The sequence below is a fragment of the Ipomoea nil genome, unplaced genomic scaffold (genome assembly GCF_001879475.1).
Source record: "Ipomoea nil cultivar Tokyo-kokei standard unplaced genomic scaffold, Asagao_1.1 scaffold2580, whole genome shotgun sequence".
NCBI lineage: Eukaryota > Viridiplantae > Streptophyta > Magnoliopsida > Solanales > Convolvulaceae > Ipomoea > Ipomoea nil.
Genome location: NW_017619008.1, coordinates 562,033 through 584,187, shown reverse-complemented (window position 1 = coordinate 584,187; position 22,155 = coordinate 562,033). Strand labels below are relative to the sequence as shown.

At 37.1% G+C, this 22,155-nt stretch overlaps 1 protein-coding gene across 1 annotated transcript; it reads right to left on the bottom strand.

Moving 5' to 3' along the window:
- Positions 1–11,125: 11,125 nt before the first annotated feature.
- LOC109154097 (peptidyl-prolyl cis-trans isomerase Pin1-like) lies at positions 11,126–14,766 on the bottom strand. The gene is made up of 2 exons (XM_019301970.1): positions 14,398–14,766; positions 11,126–11,604 (listed from the first exon to the last, which is right to left on the bottom strand). Exons 1-2 carry the CDS (start codon positions 14,627–14,629, stop codon positions 11,480–11,482), a joined length of 357 nt encoding a protein of 118 aa, XP_019157515.1. The 5' UTR covers positions 14,630–14,766; the 3' UTR covers positions 11,126–11,479.
- Between the last annotated feature and the right edge of the window lie 7,389 nt (positions 14,767–22,155).

The window sequence follows — 22,155 nt, the reverse complement described above, 5'->3', positions numbered from 1 at the left end:
CCTAATCAGTCATTGACATTAAAGGTCGGTGCACCTACTATGTTATTACGAAACATAGATCACTCTCTTAGTCTTCGTAACATGACGCGTCTCATCATCACAAGATTGACAAATCACATTGTCGAAGCAAGAATAGTTAATGGGACACATCAAGGAACCAAAGTTCTTATCCCCCGAATGTCTCTTATTCCTTCTAATACGAGATTGCCCTTCATGTTCCAGCGTAAACAATTCTTGTTGATGCTTGCCAGCGTAAACAATTCTTGTAACAGGACGCAGCTCATCATCACAAGATTGACATATCACATTGTCGAAGCAAGAATAGTTAATGAGACACATGAAGGAACCAAAGTTCTTATCCCTTGAATGTCTATCATTCCTTCTAATACGAGATTTCCCTTCAAGTTCCAGCGTAAACAATTCTTGTTGATGCTTGCATATGACATGACTATCAACAAAAGCCAAGGCCAAACACTAACTCACTTTGGGTTATTGCTAAAAAACTGATCCTTAATCACGAATAAGTGTACGTGGCTTTCTCCCGAGTCACCTATCTTGATGGCCTGAAGGAGTTAACTCTAGACGAGGATGGACAAGACTGTGTTGTGGCTACCAATGTCGTGTACAAAGAGATTTTCAATAATGTGTAAATATAATCAACGATATTATGTTTTTTTTTTCAAAATGACAAAATTGCTATATATCTAAACAAAATATATCCTCTATACAAATGAATTAAGATAAAAATTAATTACTATAACTAAGTTGCTAGAGAACGAGTACATTAATCTCTAAAGTTACAGCACCGCATACGTATATCTACACATTAGCTATTAATTTGAACAATTATTTGCTGGAATTCAAGCATTGATTGTTAAGGAATATATATTTGATATATAGAATCTCTATATATTAGGCAGTTTAGGGTTTTAGATAGGTAGGACATATGGAAACTTGTTTCCTATTTGTAGTTTTCTAATACCTATTTATAGGGCTTTGTATTTTCTATTCCTATGAGAGTTTGATATAATATATGACAACACATTAGAAACTCTCTCTCTTCACTTTCGTAACATGGTATCAGAGCCTTTACGATAATTTTTTTTTCCGCTCCGTTGTCGTCACGTTTTGACTAGCGCGTGAGCCTCACGTGCCGCTGGCGCGTGAGGCTCCTCCAACGATTGAAAAACGTTTTGGTCTACTTGTTCCTAGGTCGCCTAAGTCTGTTTGTCTTGGTTCTGGACTTAGTTTGGACCATTGCCTTTTGTTCTACGGTCAGTTTGTCTCGTTTTGGTGCTGTCTTGTTTTGTGTTTTAGTGCTATCTTGTTTTGGTCCTCTCTCCCCTTTCGTTTTGGTGTTGTCTCTCCTTTTTTTTATACTCGTTGATTGGAGCATGCTTCCCTTTTGTTAGTCAAGATACTTCCCTTTTGCTAGTAAAGAATTTTGTGTCCTCCAGTTTGGAGTTTGTCTTCTTTACTTTGTGTCCAAGCTTGTTCGGTCCACTTTTGGTTCACCCGGAGTTGCGGTATTGGTGGAGTCAAAGCTTCTCGTTCAGGGGAGGGTTCAATCCCAAGCTTGTTTGGTCCACCACGTTGAGTTCACCCAATTGTCCGTAGGTATTGGTGGCGTTCACAGCTTTCGTTTCTGGGGAGTATCCAATTTCAAGCTTGTTCGGTCACTTTGTGTTCACCCATTGTTCGTGGGATTTGTGGCGTTCGAAGCTTTCGTTGGAGGGGGAGTATGAGTATCCAATCTCAAGCTTGTTCGGTCTTCGGTGAGTGTCCTAAATGGACTTGAGTTATTAGTTATTTTGGGTTATCACTCATTTGTGTAACAAGTTGGGCATTATTAAAATATATGCTCCAACTTGAGGGGGAGTGTTAAGGAATATATATTTGATATATAGAATCTCTATATATTAGGCAGTTTAGGGTTTTAGATAGGTAGGACATATGGAAACTTGTTTCCTATTCGTAGTTTTCTAGTACCTATTTATAGGGCTTTGTATTTTCTATTCCTATGTGAGTTTGATATAATATATGACAGCACATTAGAAACTCTCTCTCTTCACTTTCATAACACATTGATAACATTAACAAACATAAACGATCCAAACCATATCTTCAATTGTACTATATAATATTTGATGTTATAATTTAAATAATTGTATGTCGATCCAAATATATTCTTAATATGTTTTAACAAATTCATTCTGTGTATCACACCGGTGAAAATACTAGTACTTAATAATGGTAATAAATTTAAGTAAAAAAGCTCTATTTGTTTTATACAATAGAAATTTAAATCAAAATAAATAAATAAATAATAATAATGAGTAATTTAATAAACAAAATAAAAATTTAAATCAAAATAAATAAATAAATAATAAAAATAAATAAATTAATAAAAATATACAATTCATATATACCCACGTGTATATATATTAACGTTATGTATTTAAGGCATAAGGGTCAAATAGATCCATGTACTAACATTGATTGTTCATCTAATATCATGAATTAAAATATGGTCTATCTAGGCTATTATATTCTCAATTATTTTTCATCTAGCATTTTTAACAAGTTTCTAACAAGTAACCCATCTAATTTGCTTACATGGAAAAATAAAATAAAAACAAAATGCTGGCATGTTATTTTCTCATCTAACTTGTTGTTTTTGTCACTTTTTTCGGCAGAAAAGTTCATTTTTTTTTACGTATTTCCAGATTATGTTGATTTCTTCTACGAATTTCTCCAAAAAAAAAAAAACAGTGAATCTATTTTTCCCGTCGATTGTGAAATAAGTATGTTACCTCTTTTGTGATTTTTAAACCCATTTATTGGCATTGGCATTGACATTGATTTTTATTTTGGTTTTGGATGGTGCATTTATGAGACTCTTCGGTACACACCTGAGATTGAGGAGCTTGGAAAAAAATTTTCTATTAATAGATTAAGGGACAATGGTAATCTGTATACTGCTCTTCATTTGAGGTATAATAACTGATACAACCTTTGATTTAATGTTTGAAGTGTAACTTAATTAACCGACTTCCTTTGAGTGTAGATACGAAAAGAACATGCTTGCGTTTACTGGCTACAACTACAATCTGAGTGAAGTAACAGCTAATGAACTTAGCGTTATGAGGTATAATGTGCAGCACTGGAAAGAGAAAGAGATATACATTGAAGAAAGGAAACTGCCATATGTCTCAAAGGAAGTGACCATGTTTTTTAAGGCGATGGGGTGCCCCACTACGAGAAAAATATAAATTTTGTAGGGCAAATTTATGGTAACAACAGCATGGTTGCATTCCTCTTAGAATACCCCTATATGTTTTCACACCCAACACTCGCAACAGAGGAGGAGTTGGAATCTTTCAAGCCATATAAAAAATCAACATAATCCAAAAATACGTAAAAAAAAAAAAAATCTACATAAAAAAAGTGATAAAAAGAACAAGTTAGATGAAAAAATAACATGTCAACATTTTATTTTTATTTTATTTTTCCATGTAAGCAAATGAGATGTGTAACTTGTTAAAAACTTGCTAAAAACGCTAGATGAAAAATAATTGAGACTATAATGACCTAGATGAACAATCAATGTTAGTACATGGGTCATTTGACCTTTCTGCCTATATTTAATGCATGAGACTTTTTTTTTTCAATAATACAATAACAAAAATAAACAAATAAACATGATAATAAATATCAAATCTCATAATATAGTACAAAAGTCACCAACCAAACACAACTTGAGATGCTTCAACATTTCAAATTTTATATGGAGTAATTATCAATTTTTTTAAAAATGTCATATTGTCATAATGCTTAAGACAATTAGTAAGGAAATTACTAATAATCAATTAGCCTCATAGTAATAAGAGAAAAGGGTCAAATAGACCCCTAAACATTTCGCGAAAAGTCAATTAGCCCCACGAACTTTTTAAAAGTTCAATTGAACACATGAACACACAATTTTTAGTTAGTTGACCCCATAAGCCGGTCACCATTCAGGTAAAAATCGGTAAATGCTCCTGTGGCGTTCCACATAAGCGTTAGAGTGGGTACTTGGCTGCCACGTAAGCATAAATAAAAAATTAAATTAAAGAAATAAAAAAAAAGGATTTAAAATCACATTTAGCCCTAAATTCTATTCTTCCTCTTCGTCTTCTTCAGTGGGTCTTCTTCTTCTTGGATGAGTTCTAACACAGTATTAATAACTGAAACCCGAGCTGCTCCCTCCTTTCTCCCTCGGTGGTCTCCGTTTTTCCCGGCGAGCTAAGCAGATCCGGTGAGCAGCAAGAGATGGGAGCAGATATGGCGAACAGGACCTCCTTCCAGCAGCAGCTGTTGTGTAAAATATGCGCGATGAATACCTAGAATAAAACTTGTGCAGCGCAGAACTGGGACAAGTCGAGGTAGGCCTGTGTCGTGTTCAGTGGAACACTATCTTAAGATATTTAAAGACCAGGGTATCATTATATCTCCGACAGATAACACAGACGGGAAGAAATCAGTCTAAAAGAACTCAGGGCGGTGTTTCTCGGGCATGGCTGTAAAGCCGTGACTTTTTAAGTAAGAATGTGAAATGCAGTGTTATTTATAGCATTTCACATTCCATTACAGCCAAGCCACAAAGATAACTCACGCATGGTCCAACTGTACGAGAAATGTGCTTACCACATATAATCCATTCGGACATTTATGCTTACCAAATGATTCATTAGGACATATGTTCACCACATAATCCATTTGGACAATATTGTGTTGATCCATAAAAATAGCTTAGCACAAAAAAGGACCGAGCAAAACTATTCCACACCACACCTCGCACGCGTGCCGTGCCGTGCCGAGCGGGTAGGCGGCAGCGACACGCGCGGGGTTTTCCCCTTGTTCCCTCTCTATAACACTTCAAGCCTTCTTTAGTGAGTTCAAGAATATAAGGGAGTGAAAGGAAAGCTAGCAAAACAATGTGGGATACTCATTGTAAGCAAATGACTATCAAATGAGTTCCTACTTGGAGCCTTGCCTTTGGATGTTTCCAACAATCCCCTACACATCCGAAGATGTAAGGCTTGACGGAGAGCAACTGAGTGTAACAAATAAGAGCTAGCTTTCATGTCAATTTGTTAAACTTGAACTGACAAGTAGTGGCACTAAGTAATCCACTATCCGAGAGTGAACAGAGTCTTGAACTCTTCGGCTAATTGAATTTTGAACTTATGTGCACCTCGTTAGCTCCATTCGTTGTACACTTTGTATAGTTATTGGATAACCATGTATTAACCCTGTTTTGTTTGTCTCAGCACAGACATTCCACTCCACTGAGTGTACTTCACCGTAGACTGCCAATCGAGAACTATGGCAAGCGGACTGATTTACAGTCTGCTTATAAATGCGAGTCTTTCCATGATTTCGTTTGACCACCGAGGTGGTATCCATCATGAATTTCTCACCTCATTGGATTTTAAGCCCATCTCCCTTGATGTATCAAGGATAGCCTTTCGATTTAGGCCTTTCGTGAAAGGATCAGCTATATTCCTTTCAGATCTCACAAACTCCATTGTGATTACCCCATTCAGTATTAACTGCCGTACAAACTCATGTCTGACTCTAATGTGTCTTCTCTTTCCATTATAGACACTATTTTGTGCCACACAAATAGCAGTTTGAGAATCACAATGTATGGGCACGGCGGGAGCAGGACTCCCCAACAGCGGCACGTCTGCCAACAGATTTTTTAGCCATTCGGCCTCTTGGCTAGCCAGATCTAAAGCTATGAACTCTGCTTCCATAGTTGATCTGGCTATGCACAATTGTTTGGTTGATTTCCAAGACACTGCAACCCTACATAGTGTTAACACATATCCACTTGTAGAGCTGACATCATCACTGTCGTTTACCTAGTTCGCATCACAGAACCCTTCTAGCACAGCTGGGTATCCTTTGAAGTTGAGCCCCCAGTCTAACGTTCCTCTAAGATACCAGAGTATCCTTTTTAGCGCGTCCCAGTGTGGACCACTAGGGTTATGAGTGAAACGACTAAGTTTATTCACGGAAAATGCAATGTCGGGACGTGTATAGTTCATCAAGAACATTAGACTCCCAAATACTTTTGCATATTTCTCTTGAAACACACCTGACTCCATGCTCTTTATTAGTTTGACACTAGGATCGTAAGGAGTCTTAGCCGAAACAACATCATAACTGTCAAACTTCCTCAGAAGTTTTTCTGTGTAGTGACCTTAGGATAGAAGGTAACCTTCCTTGGTTTTATTGACCTTTATCCCGAGTATCACATTGGCTTCTCCTAGATCCTTCATTTCAAACTTTTGACATAGAGTTTGTTTGGTTTCATTTATAGCCTCAATACTTGAGCTAAAGATCAACATGTCATCCACATACAGACATATTATTACAATGCTGGATTGGACCTCTTTTGAGTACAAACAGGCATCTGACCGGTTAGTCGTGTAGCCTAGGTCCATTAAGGTCTTGTGAAATTTTTCATTCCACTGCTTGGGGGCCTGTTTTAGACCATAAAGAGATCTTTTTAGTTTACATACCTTTCCTTCTTGCATTGGATCAGCACAACCAGGTGGTTGCTCCATATAGATCTCTTCTTCTAGTTCACCATTGAGGAATGTCATTTTTACGTCCATTTGGTGAACTATCCAGTTGTGTAAAGAAGCTAGTGCAAATAGAACTCGAATGGTTCCACTTTTGTCACTGGTGAGTATGTGTAAAAGTAATCCTCACCGAATCTTTGTGTAAAGCCTTTGGCTACTAGCCCTCGCTTTGAACTTTTCAATAGACCCATCTGGTCTAAGTTTTCTTTTGAAGATCCACTTGCAGCCAATTGGCTTGCACCCGTTAGGTAGATCTACCAACTCCCAAGTGTGGTTGGACTCAATAGAGTCCAATTCACTTTTGATTTCTTCTTTCCACAGAATGGAGTCGACTGACTGCATTGCTTCTTTAAACGTTTTTGGTTCTTCTTCCAAGACTAATTGACACACAAACTGATCACACAGTTCGTTTAAGTCTTTTAGTTCTGTGACATATGTTATGAAGTCAAAACCAAAATTCTTCTCGATCCTAGGTCTTTTGCTTCTTCTGGGCTCATCCAAATCGTTAGTAATGCTAGGAAAAGTGGCATTATCATTTTGACACATAGTATCAACTGGTGAGACATAAGCATTTTTTAAAGGGAAGATATGTTCAAAGAATATTGCATTTCTTGATTCACACATAGAACGGTTTTCTAAACACATAAACCTATATGCTGCACTATTCTCGGCATATCCAACAAAAACGGCATCAAAAGTTTTGGATCCTATGTTGGACCTTTTCAGGGATGGTAGACCCACCTTAGCCAAACATCCCCATACCTTAAAGTATTTCAGGTTCAGGGCTTGCCCTTTCCACATCTCATAAGGAGTTTTTTTGAACTCTTTATGTGAGACTCTATTTAAAATGTGGTTCGCCGTTAGAACAGCTTCCCCCCACGTAGAGTTTGGTGCCCCTGAACTGATCAACATGGCGTTAATCATTTCTTTAAGGGTTCTATTTTTCCTTTCCGCGATGCCATTTTGTTGGGGAGAGTAAGGTGCAGTTACTTCATGGATTATACCCGAAGTTTCACATAAGGTTTTTAGCGAAAAAGATTCATATTCTCCACCTCTGTCAGAACGAAACCTCTTTATTTTCAAGTTTAATTGATTTTCTACCTCAATTTTAAAAATCACAAACTTTTGTTCAGCTTCATCTTTTGATCTTAAGAGGTATAGTTTTGTAAAACGAGAATAGTCATCTATAAAGGTTATATAATACCGTTTTCCACCTTTACGTTCAGTGGTTTTAAAGTCCGCTAGATCAGAGTGAATCAATTCAAGCATAGAGGAAGATCGATGAGTTACAGCAGAAAAAGGTTTCCTAGCAAATTTTGCTTCAGCACAAGTTTCACATTGGGAGCATGCAACATTAGACAAGTTTGGCAACATGTTTAGGCTTTTTAATCTATTTAAGCACTTTGAGCCAACGTGTCCTAATCTACCATGCCACAAATTAATTGAAATAGTGATATAAGCCGAAGGAGAAGCATTATTCTTATTGATAGATTCTGGTCCAATTACAGATATGTCTAACACAAATAATCTCCCCTGCAGATACCCTTTTCCGAGAAAAGTCCCACGCCGAGTCATAACCAAGCGGTCTGACTGAAGGACAATTTTGATCCCGACCTTATTCAGTAGGCCCCCGGAAATTAAGTTTCTACGCAGAGAGGGAACATACAACACATTGTTCAGTAATAGCTTCTTGCCAGAATTAAGCAGTAACTCTACTTTTCTTCTACCACTTACCTCAGAAATGCTGGAGTTGCCCATGAAGACTTGTTCTCCTCTAGTGACGGGCTTGAACACCTTGAAAAATGACTTGTTGTTGCAGAAGTGACGAGATGCCCCGGTGTCCACGACCCACTCGTCTGGGTCTCCGACCATGTTGACCTCAGTAATCACTGTTGCTACAACCTCGTCATCCTCCGTGGTTTCTACCACATGTGCTTGATATTTGGATCCGTCATTCTCTGAATTTTTATTGGAGGATCCTTTGCAATGATAGCATTGTGCAGCTCGGTGTCCCCGTTTCCCACAAACATAGCATTCGTCGCCCTTGCCTTTTTTCTGAATTTTTCCATTTTTGATGCGATTGTTGTTATTTTTCGCATTCCTTTTTTGATTTTTATTTTGATCACCTTGTTTATGCCTATCATCTTTTCCTGTAGTCTCAACAATGTTAGCCTTTGAATTAAAATAAAAGGATTCAGATTTTTGTATCGTGCGATTTTCCTCTTCAATGTTGATGCTACTGATAAGTTCTTGAAGGGTGTAGTTGCGTCGTTCGTGTTTCATTTTACTTTTGAAGTCTACCCACGACTCAGGCAACTTATCAACGAGTGCATCGCACAGGAATGCATCGTTGACTTTTGCACCTTCAGTTCGCATATCAGAAACCATGTTTTCGAAGTCATGTACCTGTTCCACCACGATTTTGGATTCGATCATCTGAAAATGCAGCCAACGTCCCACGACGTACTTCCTTCTACCGGTGTCATCGGAACCATACTTTTCTTGCAATTTTTCCCAGATAGTTTTTGCAGACTTTTCTCCAGAAAACATATCAAAAATTGAAGTTGTTACCAGTTGAAGAATTGTAGACTGTGCAGTTTTGTTGTCTTTCACATACTTAGGACAGACATGCGGTGTACTCCGGGTAGGTCTCGGCGAAGGAACTTGATCATCGGCCTTGTCAGATTTGTCAGCTGCCACGGCAGCGGCAGTAGCAGCGGTCGCGGTTGCTGTCGCTAGCATGAACGTGGCTACATCATCATATATCACATAGTCAACATCCTTCTCTTCCAGCAGCATAACAATCCTACCAGCCCATCGTTTGTAGTTCATACCTTCGGTTAGAATTTCGATGGGTGTGACATCAGAAGCTGGCTTCATTGCAGTAGACATCGCCTCCCTAATTTAAATACCTTTAACTGTTGTGTAAAATATGCGCGATGAATACCTGGAATAAAACTTGTGCAACGCAGAACCGGGACAAGTCGAGGTAGGCCTGTGTCGTGTTCAGTGGAACACTATCTTAAAGATATTTAATGATCAGGGTATCGTTATATCTCTGACAGATAACACAGACGGGAAGAAATCAGTCTAAAAGAACTCAGGGCTGTGTTTCTCGGGTATGGCTGTAAAGCCGTGACTTTTTAAATAAGAATGTGAAGTGCAGTGTTATTTATAGCATTTCACATTCCATTACAGCCAAGCCACAAAGATAGCTCATGCATGGTCCAACTGTACGAGAAATGTGCTTACCACATATAATCCATTCGGACATTTATGCTTATCACATGATTCATTAGGACATATGTTCACCACATAATCCATTTGAACAATATTGTGTTGATCCATAAAAATAGCATAGAACAAAAGAGGACCGAGCAAAACTATTCCACACTACACCTCGCACGCGTGCCGTGCCGAGCGGGCAGGCGGCGGCACGCGCGGGGTTTTCCCCTTATTCCCTCTCCATAACACTTCAAGCCTTCTTTAGTGAGTTCAAGAATATAAGGGAGTGAAAGGAAAGCTTGCAAAGCAATGTGCGATACTCATTGTAAGCAAATGACTATTAAATGAGTTCCTACTTGGAGCCTTGCCTTTGGATGTTTCCCAACAGCAGCTCGGCGTACTACTCCAACGGCGAACCGTGGCGATGACCCATCGTAGCTTCCGGTGAGGCACTGACGGGATGGCTAGTTTTCTTTGCAATTTCGGGTTGTTCATGTCATGGAAGAAAATGAAAGTCTTGATAATATTAATGAGAAGATAATGTTGGATTATTGATAAGGATTAGTGGATGATGATGATTAGACGAAAATGGTGATTGGGATGAAAATGGTTAAAGACAATGATGAGGTTGGTGGCGTTCAGTGGTGATCTTGGATAAGTAAATAATAATAATATAAAGTCCAAATTTTCATTAGAAATTCCCCCATGAGATGTGAAGACCAATGATATACAGTCAAGCACCGTACTGTAAAACTCAAACTCCTCCCCACTCAGCACTGATTCCTTGCACAAAGAAGCAGCATTTGCACGCCTCACCACTTTAATGGAGGAAACAAATAAACTTGAGGATGAGAAGCAGCAAATTCTCACAAAGAATGATGAACTATCGCGGGAATTGACTGAATCCCAAAACTTGGTTGCTGTTCTACAGGCACAATGTAGTGAGTTTGTAACTGATCCGAAGAGTTCAACTTTGCGAATGGAACAGCTAACTGGGGAAAATATGCATCTGAAGAGTAGTTTGGAATTACAAAGTCCAAGATCAAGTAATTTTTTATTTATTTATCCTTATGTGGCATCCAAGTACTCACTCCAACGCTTATGTGGCGCGCCACGGGGCATTTACCGGGCTTTACCTAAAAGGTGACCTGTTAATGGGGTCAACTGACTAAAAACCATGTGTTAATGTATTTAATTGAACTTTTAAAAAATTCGTAGGGCTAAAAATTCGTGAAATGTTTAGGGACCTATTTGACCCTTTTCTCCAGTAATAAAGATAGTAATACTGCATTAAAAAAATATTATACAAAAGTAGCATGAAAACCAATCCATCACGTGCACGTAATATAATAACATTAAACAGGGATGTTGATAGCTTCTTGTTACATCAGCCAATGATCTTCATACAAAAACCAAACTCCAATAGCAGAAAAAGATAGTTTCAGCACATTATTTCAATCAAGACAAAGGGGAAAAGGTTTCCATCGGTGAGTTAGGCTCTCAACAGAACAATAATAATGTGATGGAAAAAGAAGAAAATGGATTACAAAGATTTTAAAAGGGTTCACTTATAGTAGCCTGCATTACAATTTGGATGGTCGGTTTCTATTCTTCCAATATCAACCGGTTCTCTTAATTATGTGAACACCACTATCAGTATCAACAATGTCACTAATCTCACCAATCTTAAGTGCAAAAGTTGCGTTTTCAAAAGGCTTCTGCATCTGGCCCCGACCAAAAGGACCTACAACATAAACATTTTCATTAAAAACAAATATTGCACGCACCATTGCAACAGCATTGCCATATCTTGGCTAATTAAAAGTGGGAAGCACAAAAGTGCTGGAAGCTGAACAGCTGTACAACAAAACATCAATGCAACTTGTTCATGTAGCATAATGCAGCCTACAAATTAAATCAGTCGAATTGGCAACGGTTGCCTGTAGAGAAACCAGGGAGAGGAGTGTTACTAACAATATCTATTATGTGCACAAGTGCACAACTTCTATATTTTACTACGCATCTAATATAAATACTCCCTCCGTCCCATTTTGTTTGTCTAGTTCAGTTAACAAGGCTTGACTGATGTTATTTTTAATTCAAATTTTCATAATATTAAGTTTAGTATTAGTATATAAAATTTATATATTTAGAAACTACATTAAAAGTACTATTACTAAAAAAAAGAAATTTAAAAATAATTAAAATTAAAATTACTAAAGAAAATAAGCAATGAAAAAAGAATTGGTTTGACAAATAAATAGAAACATGACAGACAAAATGGGACAGAGAAAGCAATATATATCTCCAACAAGAATCCTTGTGGCTAGCATGCCTTTCAAACCTAGTTTGTATCAAAACTGAAGCCAATGGTATACACAGACATTACTTTCTTATTTCCTGATCTTAGTAATATTAAGGGCTCGTTTGGTTCGCGGAAAATATTTTAAGGGAAGTGGAATTGGAATTCCATGGAAAAACAAATACTAGGAAATAAATTTCATTGTTTGGTTGGTGGAAAAAAAATTACTGGGAATACTAATTCTATTGTTTGGTTAGATTTTGAATTGTAAGGAACAATGAGTATAAAGACCTATATGTCCCTACAAATTAATAAAAGTAATATAATTAAAAAAGAAAGTAAGGGTAAAATAGGCAATCTATTCACTTTTTCTTCCTATCTTCCATGGAAAACAAAATCCTTGGTCCAACCAAGGATTTTGTTTTCCTCAAATTTGAGGAATTCATTTTCCAATGGAAAATGAATTCCATGAACCAAACACAAGAAAACAACATTTTTTCCCACTTTAAGGAAAATGCATTTTCCATGAACCAAACATCCCCTAAGGTTACTCTTGGGAAAATGCTATACATGCAAATTTTGCCTAGTTAATTGGATGTTATTTTAATAATTTCAATGGTTTACAAGTAGATAGCCACCTCAATGTGCCCAAAAGTCTGTATGAAGATGGTGTCTGTGAAAAAAATTAAACCCATCTATCGCAATTGATTGCTAGAATTGCCAATAGCCAATAATTATCTTTTTGGTAAGGGGAGGTTGAACCGCCATAATAGAGTAATAAACTAGCATCTTTAGTAGAGAATAACAGCCCAAGTCCCAAGACAATCACATACTGACATGAGCGCTCTGCTCCAGCACTACATTTTGGAACCCAAAAGAATTGAAGGACAGGACTAGAGAAAGGACAGTTGAAGCATGTGCTCCATCTCAACTAAAAGCCTAAGTTGATAGTTGGATTGCACATTAATGACCCGTAGTTGTGCTTATGGGTGGCGGCTCTAATATCAAATTGAAGCATGTGCTCCATCTCAACTAAAAGTCTAAGCTAATAGTTGGATTGCACATTAATGGCTATATGCTCAACAAGGACAACTTATTCCTGTTGGGTTGACTGCATTTGAACTGTAATACACTGTAATTAAATTCATAATTATGTGTGTAGTTCAAACAATTATGGAGAAATATATTTCAAAATAATCAGACTTATGGTTTTATGGCAAACCCAACCCAAAGAGATAAAATTGGGTCACTAAGCAAGGCCAAATAGGTAATGTGCTTTTTAGAACCTGAATCCTTGCACATCCATGTAGGCAATTGATTATTAAACCATCAAAGTACAATAATTACTTGACAGGTTTGCCAAATACAAATAAGATATCTGATAAGTAAGATGTCAGGCACAGATATTTCTTTACCTCACTGTTGCATAAATAAAGAACAGCATTTGAATAAAATACACAGAACATAACCTTTCTAGAATTTCCTTTCATAACTGACTAACTGTTGTATAAAGTTAACATAGCATTTAGTTTATTATGCCATGATGGTGTATAATATAAAGCAGATTTTTATTTTCACTTGCCATCATGTTAGAAGAACCAAATATTAAATTATCAACTCACTAACACAATTCACATAGATATGGAGTAAGAACAAACGTAATTATGACAAGATAATCTTGAATTACATAAAATCTTTTTTTTTTTGGAACAACATTCTATCGTATTGATTCTAGCTTTGATAACCAAATTTCAGCTCAGTTTCCAAATATAAATGATTAAAAAGCTCTCTTTTCTTTTCTTTTTCTTTTTCTTTTTTCATAATTTTGGTTACAATTAGTTGTGGCAAAGACCAAATTATATGTTGAATACTTGAATGTAACATAGACCCTTGAATCATCAGAAATTTAAACTGCGTAAAGAACACAGGTAATATGCTCTTTAAAATATACAGTCACGATATACAAAGACAAATTCTGTTTTCAACATTTAATTATGTCAAGTGAAACAACCATTTCCGATTTTCCGCTTTCCCGTGAATAAATATATCGCCCTTAGGTTTAAATTACTGAATAAGGATTGTGAAAATTTTTAAACCGCGCTCTAAGGAATTCATCGACACTCATAGAAAATGTGATCCTCATCTGTATAAAAAGATAATCTAGAGTTCAGCAAAAAAAAAAAGAAAAAAAAAAGTAGAGGGTACATATACAAGGATAGCGGACGGAGAAGTTACCGAGATCGCCGCCGCGTTTAGCGGAGCTGCAATCGGAGAAGCGAGATGCGACATCCTCGAAGTTGGACTTGCCGGAGAGGATATCGTCGCGAAGGGCTCTGAGCTGAGAGGCGGCGGCGTCCCGGGTGGTGTTGCAGATAACACGGCCCTCCGGGTCCTTCCAGGACGCCTTGCGTCTGGAACCCTGGTGTTTGATGAGTATGTGCGACGCCATCACTTTTTCCGACGCCATCGATTTCAGAATCTGAGGTGAGTGAGGTGAGTGACGAGTGAAGAGGCGGCTAGACTGCTCGTGCTGGAGGGTGGGTGAGGGAATCTTTCTCGCAATTTACACAAGCCTCAATGATATAAACGACGCCGCGTTTGCCAAAGTGCTCGACTCATCAATTGCCTAAGTATATATATATATATATATATATATATATATATATATATATATATATATATATAGGAATAAGGTTGAAATTGACCACTAAAAGGACTATTTGGTTTAATGTAGTTTAGGTGTAGTTGAATTACCATTTCGTAGAGACCATAATTAGGTCTTTTGGTTGGAGAAAATTGCAATTTCACCGAATTGTAATTCCTCCAAATTACAATTTCACTGAATTGCAATTCCCTCCAAATGCTGAATTACAATTCCGGACTCCCTTTGTGAATTGTAATTCAGTGTTGAATTCGAAATTGAAAAGACATTTTTGTCCCTAACATCTATTAGTATTATTAGTACATGAGGACATTTCAGTCATTGTATCACTTATTCCCTTTCAATTCCCTGTAATCTTATTTTGCATACCAAACAGTGTAATTTAAATTCATACTTTATTTCTACCTTATTCTTCTCCTACCAAATTACAATTCCTTTCCACCCTTATTTCTTCATTCCAACCAAATAACCGGTAATCGTAACCTGAAAATGCAATTAGGCCCCTGTACAAAACAAAAAATACAATTAGACCACTAAACACTTCAAATGTATGCAATTTCACCTGATAGCAGATTACCATCAATTTCAGCAGGTTACCTACTTACGTGACAGTTGAGTTCAAACTTTTTAAAGCGGAAAAGCGCACTAAAGCGATAAGGCCGGGCTTTGCTTTAAAGCGAAAGCGCAAAGCGAAGCGTCGCTTTTTCACAAAAAGCGACGCTTTAAATATATATAAATTATACATATATATAGTCAAAAACTTCAAATAATTATGCAAAATAACATCCAAAATAACTCCTAAAGTGATAAATACTCAACTAATTAACTGTAAATTGTAATTTTCAAAATTTATTAACTTTTATTAACTCTTAATCTTATTAGTTATTATCATTTATTCATTTAATAAAAATAAATTATTAAATGAGCTTAAGATAAATGTCTAAAACACAATAACACTATGACACTAACACTCTACACTCCTAAGTCCTAACAGGCTACTGCCTACTGCCTAACTCACGTAAATCAAGGCTTAAACTCACATATAAATAATATAACATATGTATCTTCCATCTTTACGGAAGAGGAAAAAAAACGTAAACAGCGATACCACTCACCACTCACCACTCACCAGTGTGAACGACAAGCGGACGAGGAGGACAGAGAACTCGCGAAGGCGGCGGTCGGCGAGAAGGGAGAGGCGGAGAGCAGCTTTAGAGCCTTAGAGAGGGGTAGAGCCGTAGAGAAAAGAAGCGGCGAGGTTTTTTTAGCTTAGGTTTTTTTTTTATTATTATTATTTTAATAAAATTGACCGTTGACTTGCGCTTTTCGTGACAAAGCAACGCATTTGTGCGCTTCACCGCTTCCGCCGAACAGCGCAAAAGGCGCGCGCTTAGTCACGAAGCTGCGCCTCGCCAAGGCGAAGCGATTTCGGATCGCTCGCGTCGCTTTAAGCGCAAAAGCGCTCGCTTTTAATAAGTTTGGTTGAGTTGACACTTTTTTTTTTATCATTTTTAATAAATTTTTTAAAAAAATTAAAAACGACAAGGTGGTCGTCGGCCACCCCCTTCCCCTCTCTTCCTTCGTCTTCGGCGGAGATGAGCTCGTCTACGTCTCCAACCGGAGACGAAGACAGGTGGCATGAGATAGGCCTTTCACCTCACACCACCCCCTCCCCCCCCCCCCCCCCCTCTCCCTCCTTCGTCTCTGGCGGACGAAGCAGGATGGGGGAAGCGGCCACCCGTCGGGTTTTTTTTTTTTAATTTATTATTAAAAATTATTAAATATGCCTACCCAGCTGGCGCATAAGCAGGAACCTGCTGAAATGGATTGTAACCTGCTATCAGGTAAAATTGCATAAATTTATACTGTTCAGTGGCCTAATTGCACATTTTTTTTTTCGTTCAGTGCCCTAATTGCATTTTCAGGTTACGTTTAGTGGCTAATTTGAACCTTATTCCAAGTATATATTACAGTGTTCAGGAAAATAATATATATACTTCAATTTTCTACTCTCAACTTTTACTTTCATATACAAAATTTTGATGTAAACATTTGTATTAAGACTCACATAAAAAAGTAGCTTATTAGTATCCGCTATATCAATGAGTAAAAATTTATAGAATAAGATTTAAAAGTTCATGTAATATCGTATTTTCATCTTTGTATCATCTACTTAATATTTATCTATCATGACCTTTGAATAATGTTAGATTGCGAAATCTCTATGTTAAGATAGAACGAATTATGGGTGATGAAGAGAGAAATGTTGTTACCCTTGGAAAGTTTAGGGGTCGTTTACCAACTTAGAAAAATGGAGGATTTTTCAGAAAAATAGAGAAATAGAGAAATGAAAAAAAAAAAAAAAAAAAAAAAGAATTGGAGAAGTTGTTTACTAAATTTATTCCTCCAAAGCTATATTCCATCTCCATTTTCCACATTCCTTGAGGATTTTAGAGAACTTGTAAACAAGTTTCTCCAAATGGAGAAACGGAAGGACGGGGTGAACAGTGGCCTTCATATCTTCAAAACTTTTTGACTGGCGCCTCTTCAGTGTATTATTATTGTTGTTGTTGTTGTTATTATTATTATTATTATTATTATTATTATTATTATTATTATTTATTATTATTATTATTATTATTATTATTATTATTATTATTATTATTGTTGTTGTTGTTGTTGTTGTTGTTGTTGTTGTTGTTGTTGTTGTTGTTGTTGTTGTTGTTATTATTATTATAGCAAATACCAAATTTCGTCCCATGAGTATTAGCAAAATGACAATTTTTGGCCACATGTTTAATTCTTACCAATTTTCATCCACAACTATTGTTTTAGTACCAATTTTCATCCACAACTATTGTTTTAGTGCCAAAATTCATCATTCCGGTAATAATATGCTAATGTGGAGTCGTTTTACAAGTTTAGTGGCAAACACGAGATTATGACCTTTCCAGGTGAGCACAATATCGTCGTCTTCTCTCTTGAGTCCCCAGACGACAGCATGCTCGTCCAGCATGTTCTTCAACCTATAAAATAGAGTATAAAATAGCCTAAACCTTTGAGCAGCTACAATCCGACGAGAGAGCTTCAAGCCCAGTGATTAGCTCCAGCGGGAGACTCTATAGCTGTAGATGTCATTCTTCTTTGAAGTGATTCCGGTTCGCAAGAAGTGCGGGTCGGCGTAGCCCGGAGACCTAGTCATCTGGACCATGCGGCGGGACAACGACGAGATAACGGTGGAGGAAAACCCCATTTTTGCCAACCTGAAATCCCAGAGCTTGCAGTTTAGCCATGAGTCTAGGAGGTTTGAGGCTTTGAGGTTGCCATGGACGATCTGGAGATCGCAGTGTTCATAGAGGTAGTCTAGGGTTCCTACGAGCTATAACACGATTGTCATCATGTTCTTCTATGGGAGAAGATGGGAGATTTTGGAGGCGTGGAGAGTGCCGTTGGAGAACCAGGGCTCTTTGTTCCTCGTCCTCGGAGATTTTGGAGGCGCTCGCTGTTTGCTACTTGTTCCTTGCCCTTGTTCGTGGTCCTCTTGCTAGAATATTCTCTGGAGGCACTCGCTGTTCCCGTTGATGATTTTTATCACCATCACGCGTCAAATCGGAGAACTTCTCAAGATAAACTATGCTGAATCCTCCACTGCTTACAATCCCTGTGTGACCAGGTCTCGGCGTTGGAACTGGAGTTTGATCGGTTATCGTTGGAGAAGAAGAAGAAGAAGACAAAAGTTTGGAACAGAAAGTACACCTGGACGACGGAGATCAAGAGTCCGGAGGAGGATGGGTTTGACCAGAAGTATAAATGAGTGGCAAAGATTAATGGCGATGGGAAGAAGTGTAACACCCCTAAAATTTTTAAACTTTCAAAGCTTATGAAATGAAGGTAATTAAATCCCAAAAATAGAGCATACTAAACATAAGTGTTTGGGGTGCTATACCACATCTGAGCTAGGGAACTCAGATGCACAGGCTAAACTATCTAATTATCCTCAAAACAATGTCATTACATCATCATGGCACGCATGCCGAAAAAGAAGCTAACAATCTAAGCCTTGGGTATTCTAGCGCGCTCCGGAGCTACTCATCTGTGCCTGAAAGCCAAATGTATCTGTTCAGCGAATAATGCTGGTAACCCACTCCAGCGCGTTAAAATACAATATAGGTATATATATATATATATATATATATATATATATATATATATATATATATATATATATATATATATATATATATATATATATAAACATAATAAGTTTCAATCCAGGTTATGTCCCTGATTTTATGTCCGTTTTTTCTGTTAACTTTTTTTTTTTACCTTATGCTATAAATATTGTACTACATAATTATTTGGACAAAAATATCCCTGCCGTTATAACTTCTGTTATGTTTCACATTATTATTACCATGTACATGCATACACAATATCTTTTTCTTACATTCTTTAATTGGTAAGTTTGATTTTATTTAAATTTTAATTAAATGTTACCATAGTTATATTTAGTAATATATCATTTATATAATTTCTATGAATGGTAAATCATATATGTTTGTATAAAATACATATATTATTTGTGTATATATAACTTGAATTATAATTTTTAATTATTTGTATTTATCAATATTTTAATATTGGACATGAATTTTCGCGCATCACGCGTACAAAATTCTAGTATATATATATATATATATATATATATATATATATATATATATATATATATATATATATATATATATATATATATATATAGGAAAACCATTTTGAAGCCGGAAGAGATATACTTAGGAGACTCTAGCTTTAAAACCGAGAATAGACTCAACAGGTAAGGACAAGCACATTTATCAGTTATAATCATGCATATAAAGATACTAGCATACACCCTAAGGCCACACATCACCATATCAGTATTCAACCATTATCTCAACACATAAGCACACTTTGGTGGCGCCACAGGACCAATCGCATGCCCATACATGAGGGTCAGCGCATATAGCGCTAACACACCCCCGCAGCACCCTGCCTCGTACCGCAGCACGAAGGGGTTGATCGCAACCAACCGATGAACCGCAGCTCATCATAACGTTTGATCGCAACCAAACGGTGGACCGCAACCCAAAAAGTGTATTTCTGATCGCAACCAGATTATGAACCGCATCTCATTTATAACGTTTGATCGCAACCAAACGGTGGACCGCAACCCTATATAATATTTATATACCTGACCGATCGTAACTGACCTGGTTAACAACTGATGGTTCTCAACCCATCCAACTGCCTGTATAGTCAATTTGATCGCAACCAAATTGGGGTATCATGCACACATAACACATAGCAAGCACATGCAACCCACATTAGCACATTGGGAAGGGGGAAAAATGTATAAATAAAACTTATGCGTGGTCATCCACATACTAGGAATAGTCCTAAGGGGTTCATACATCTTTCACCTAGGTCAATGGGTTACCAATTCAACTAGCATGCAATACACAAGACTCTTTTATCTTACGAACGGTACCCGAAACCTCAAACTAGACTCAGGCACGACAAACGGGATCCAATGGGACACCACGGGGCACGGGGAAACATCAAACGGGGAAAACCACCAATCCACACTGGGAAAACCAGCGGGTGGCCCCGGCTGCCCGCTGCCGGCGGCCCTACTTGGGGCAGCGGGTAGGTGGCGGGTTCCCCTACCCCCCACTGACTCTTTTGTAATAATTTGGTCCCGGGATCTTTCGTGGTACCCGAAATCATGTCCAGACACATTTAAACACAAACGACAACACCACGTAATCAAGCAATGGATTAAAACCAAGAATCACGTTAAATACATCCTAACATGACTTCTAAACATAAACAAGACTCAATACCCGAACATGCAAAGTCCCACCCAAATATACCAAGAATATCACAATACGAAATCCATGATTTAACCTTGGGCTCTAATCATATTTAAATCACAAGATCATAACTTTATCTTTAAAAATCAAGAACATCAAGATTTACCAAGATCAACACACAATTATCAAGATCCTCTCATAATCATCAAGATAATCAAGATCAACACATAAGATCATCTCATAACATCAAGATCATATCATAATCATCATAAAAGCTTTATCAAGACACAAGCATAGAATTGCATATCAAAGGAGCCAAAGAAAAAGATTATAGCAAGGAAAATAGGTTTTGTTGAGACATGGGTTACCTCTTAGCCTTAATTAGAATCCTTGGCTATAAAGGTTCTTTCTCTAAGATCTCTTCTTCTTGGTTTCTCCTACGTTTGGTGATAGGGGAATTCTTGGGAATTCTTGTGTGCTGAAAGCTATTGTGGTGTGAATTCTAGGTGCCTCCAATGTCCTTATATATATATATATATATATATATATATATATATATATATATATATATATATATATATATATATATATATATATATGAGTCCTAATCAAGGTCTGATTGATATGGATTTACTAATTCTATTCCTTATAGGACTAAGAGTTTGGTTTAGGGATAAGGGTCCATGGTCTATGGTGGACCCTTCCTAATTAATTAAGGGAATTTAATTCTCTTTTAAGGGTAAGTAATTAAATAATTAGTTTGGGTTAGAGGCCGTAACACGGGGTGTTACAAGAAGGGAGCGCTGGAGAAGAGCTACAAGTTGACGGCTGAAATCAAAGGAAAGTGGGAGGAAAAACCGATCTCTAGGAGCTACACTTTCGAAGCATCCACTGGAGATTCAGGGGAGTGTAGAATTGTGGAGAAGAAAGACAACAATAAGGGAATGAAGAAGAAAAAAAAAGTAGAGATGAAGGAGGGAGGTCAAACTTTGTTTTTTAGTTTTTTTTATTTTTTATTTTTTATAATAAAAAATGCTTACATGGATTCCATATCAAATTTTTAATTAAAATCAATAAGGTCACAACATCATATTATATCGGTGCCATGTCATCAGGGTAATAGGGAAACCTGTAAAAAAGTCGAGGCGAAACAAAGTTTATGGTTTGTGGACTGAAATAGTAGTTATGAAAGGTCTGGTGCGGCATGAAGAATCGGTTTTAGTTCATGGTGCGGAATGACACTGTAAGCATTAAAATTTTAAATGGACCGATTTGCATGTTACTCGGTAGTGGAGGATAATTGATCATTAAATTAATTACTTTAATTAGGCTAATTGGACTAATATTATTTAATTGGGTTAATTAAATGGCTCAATAAATAATTAATTGGTTTAATTACTTAATTAAATGTAATTGAATATTGAATTGTTCGGCCCAAGTTGGTGGAATATTTAAGTGAGTTGGACCAGGCTGCTTGAT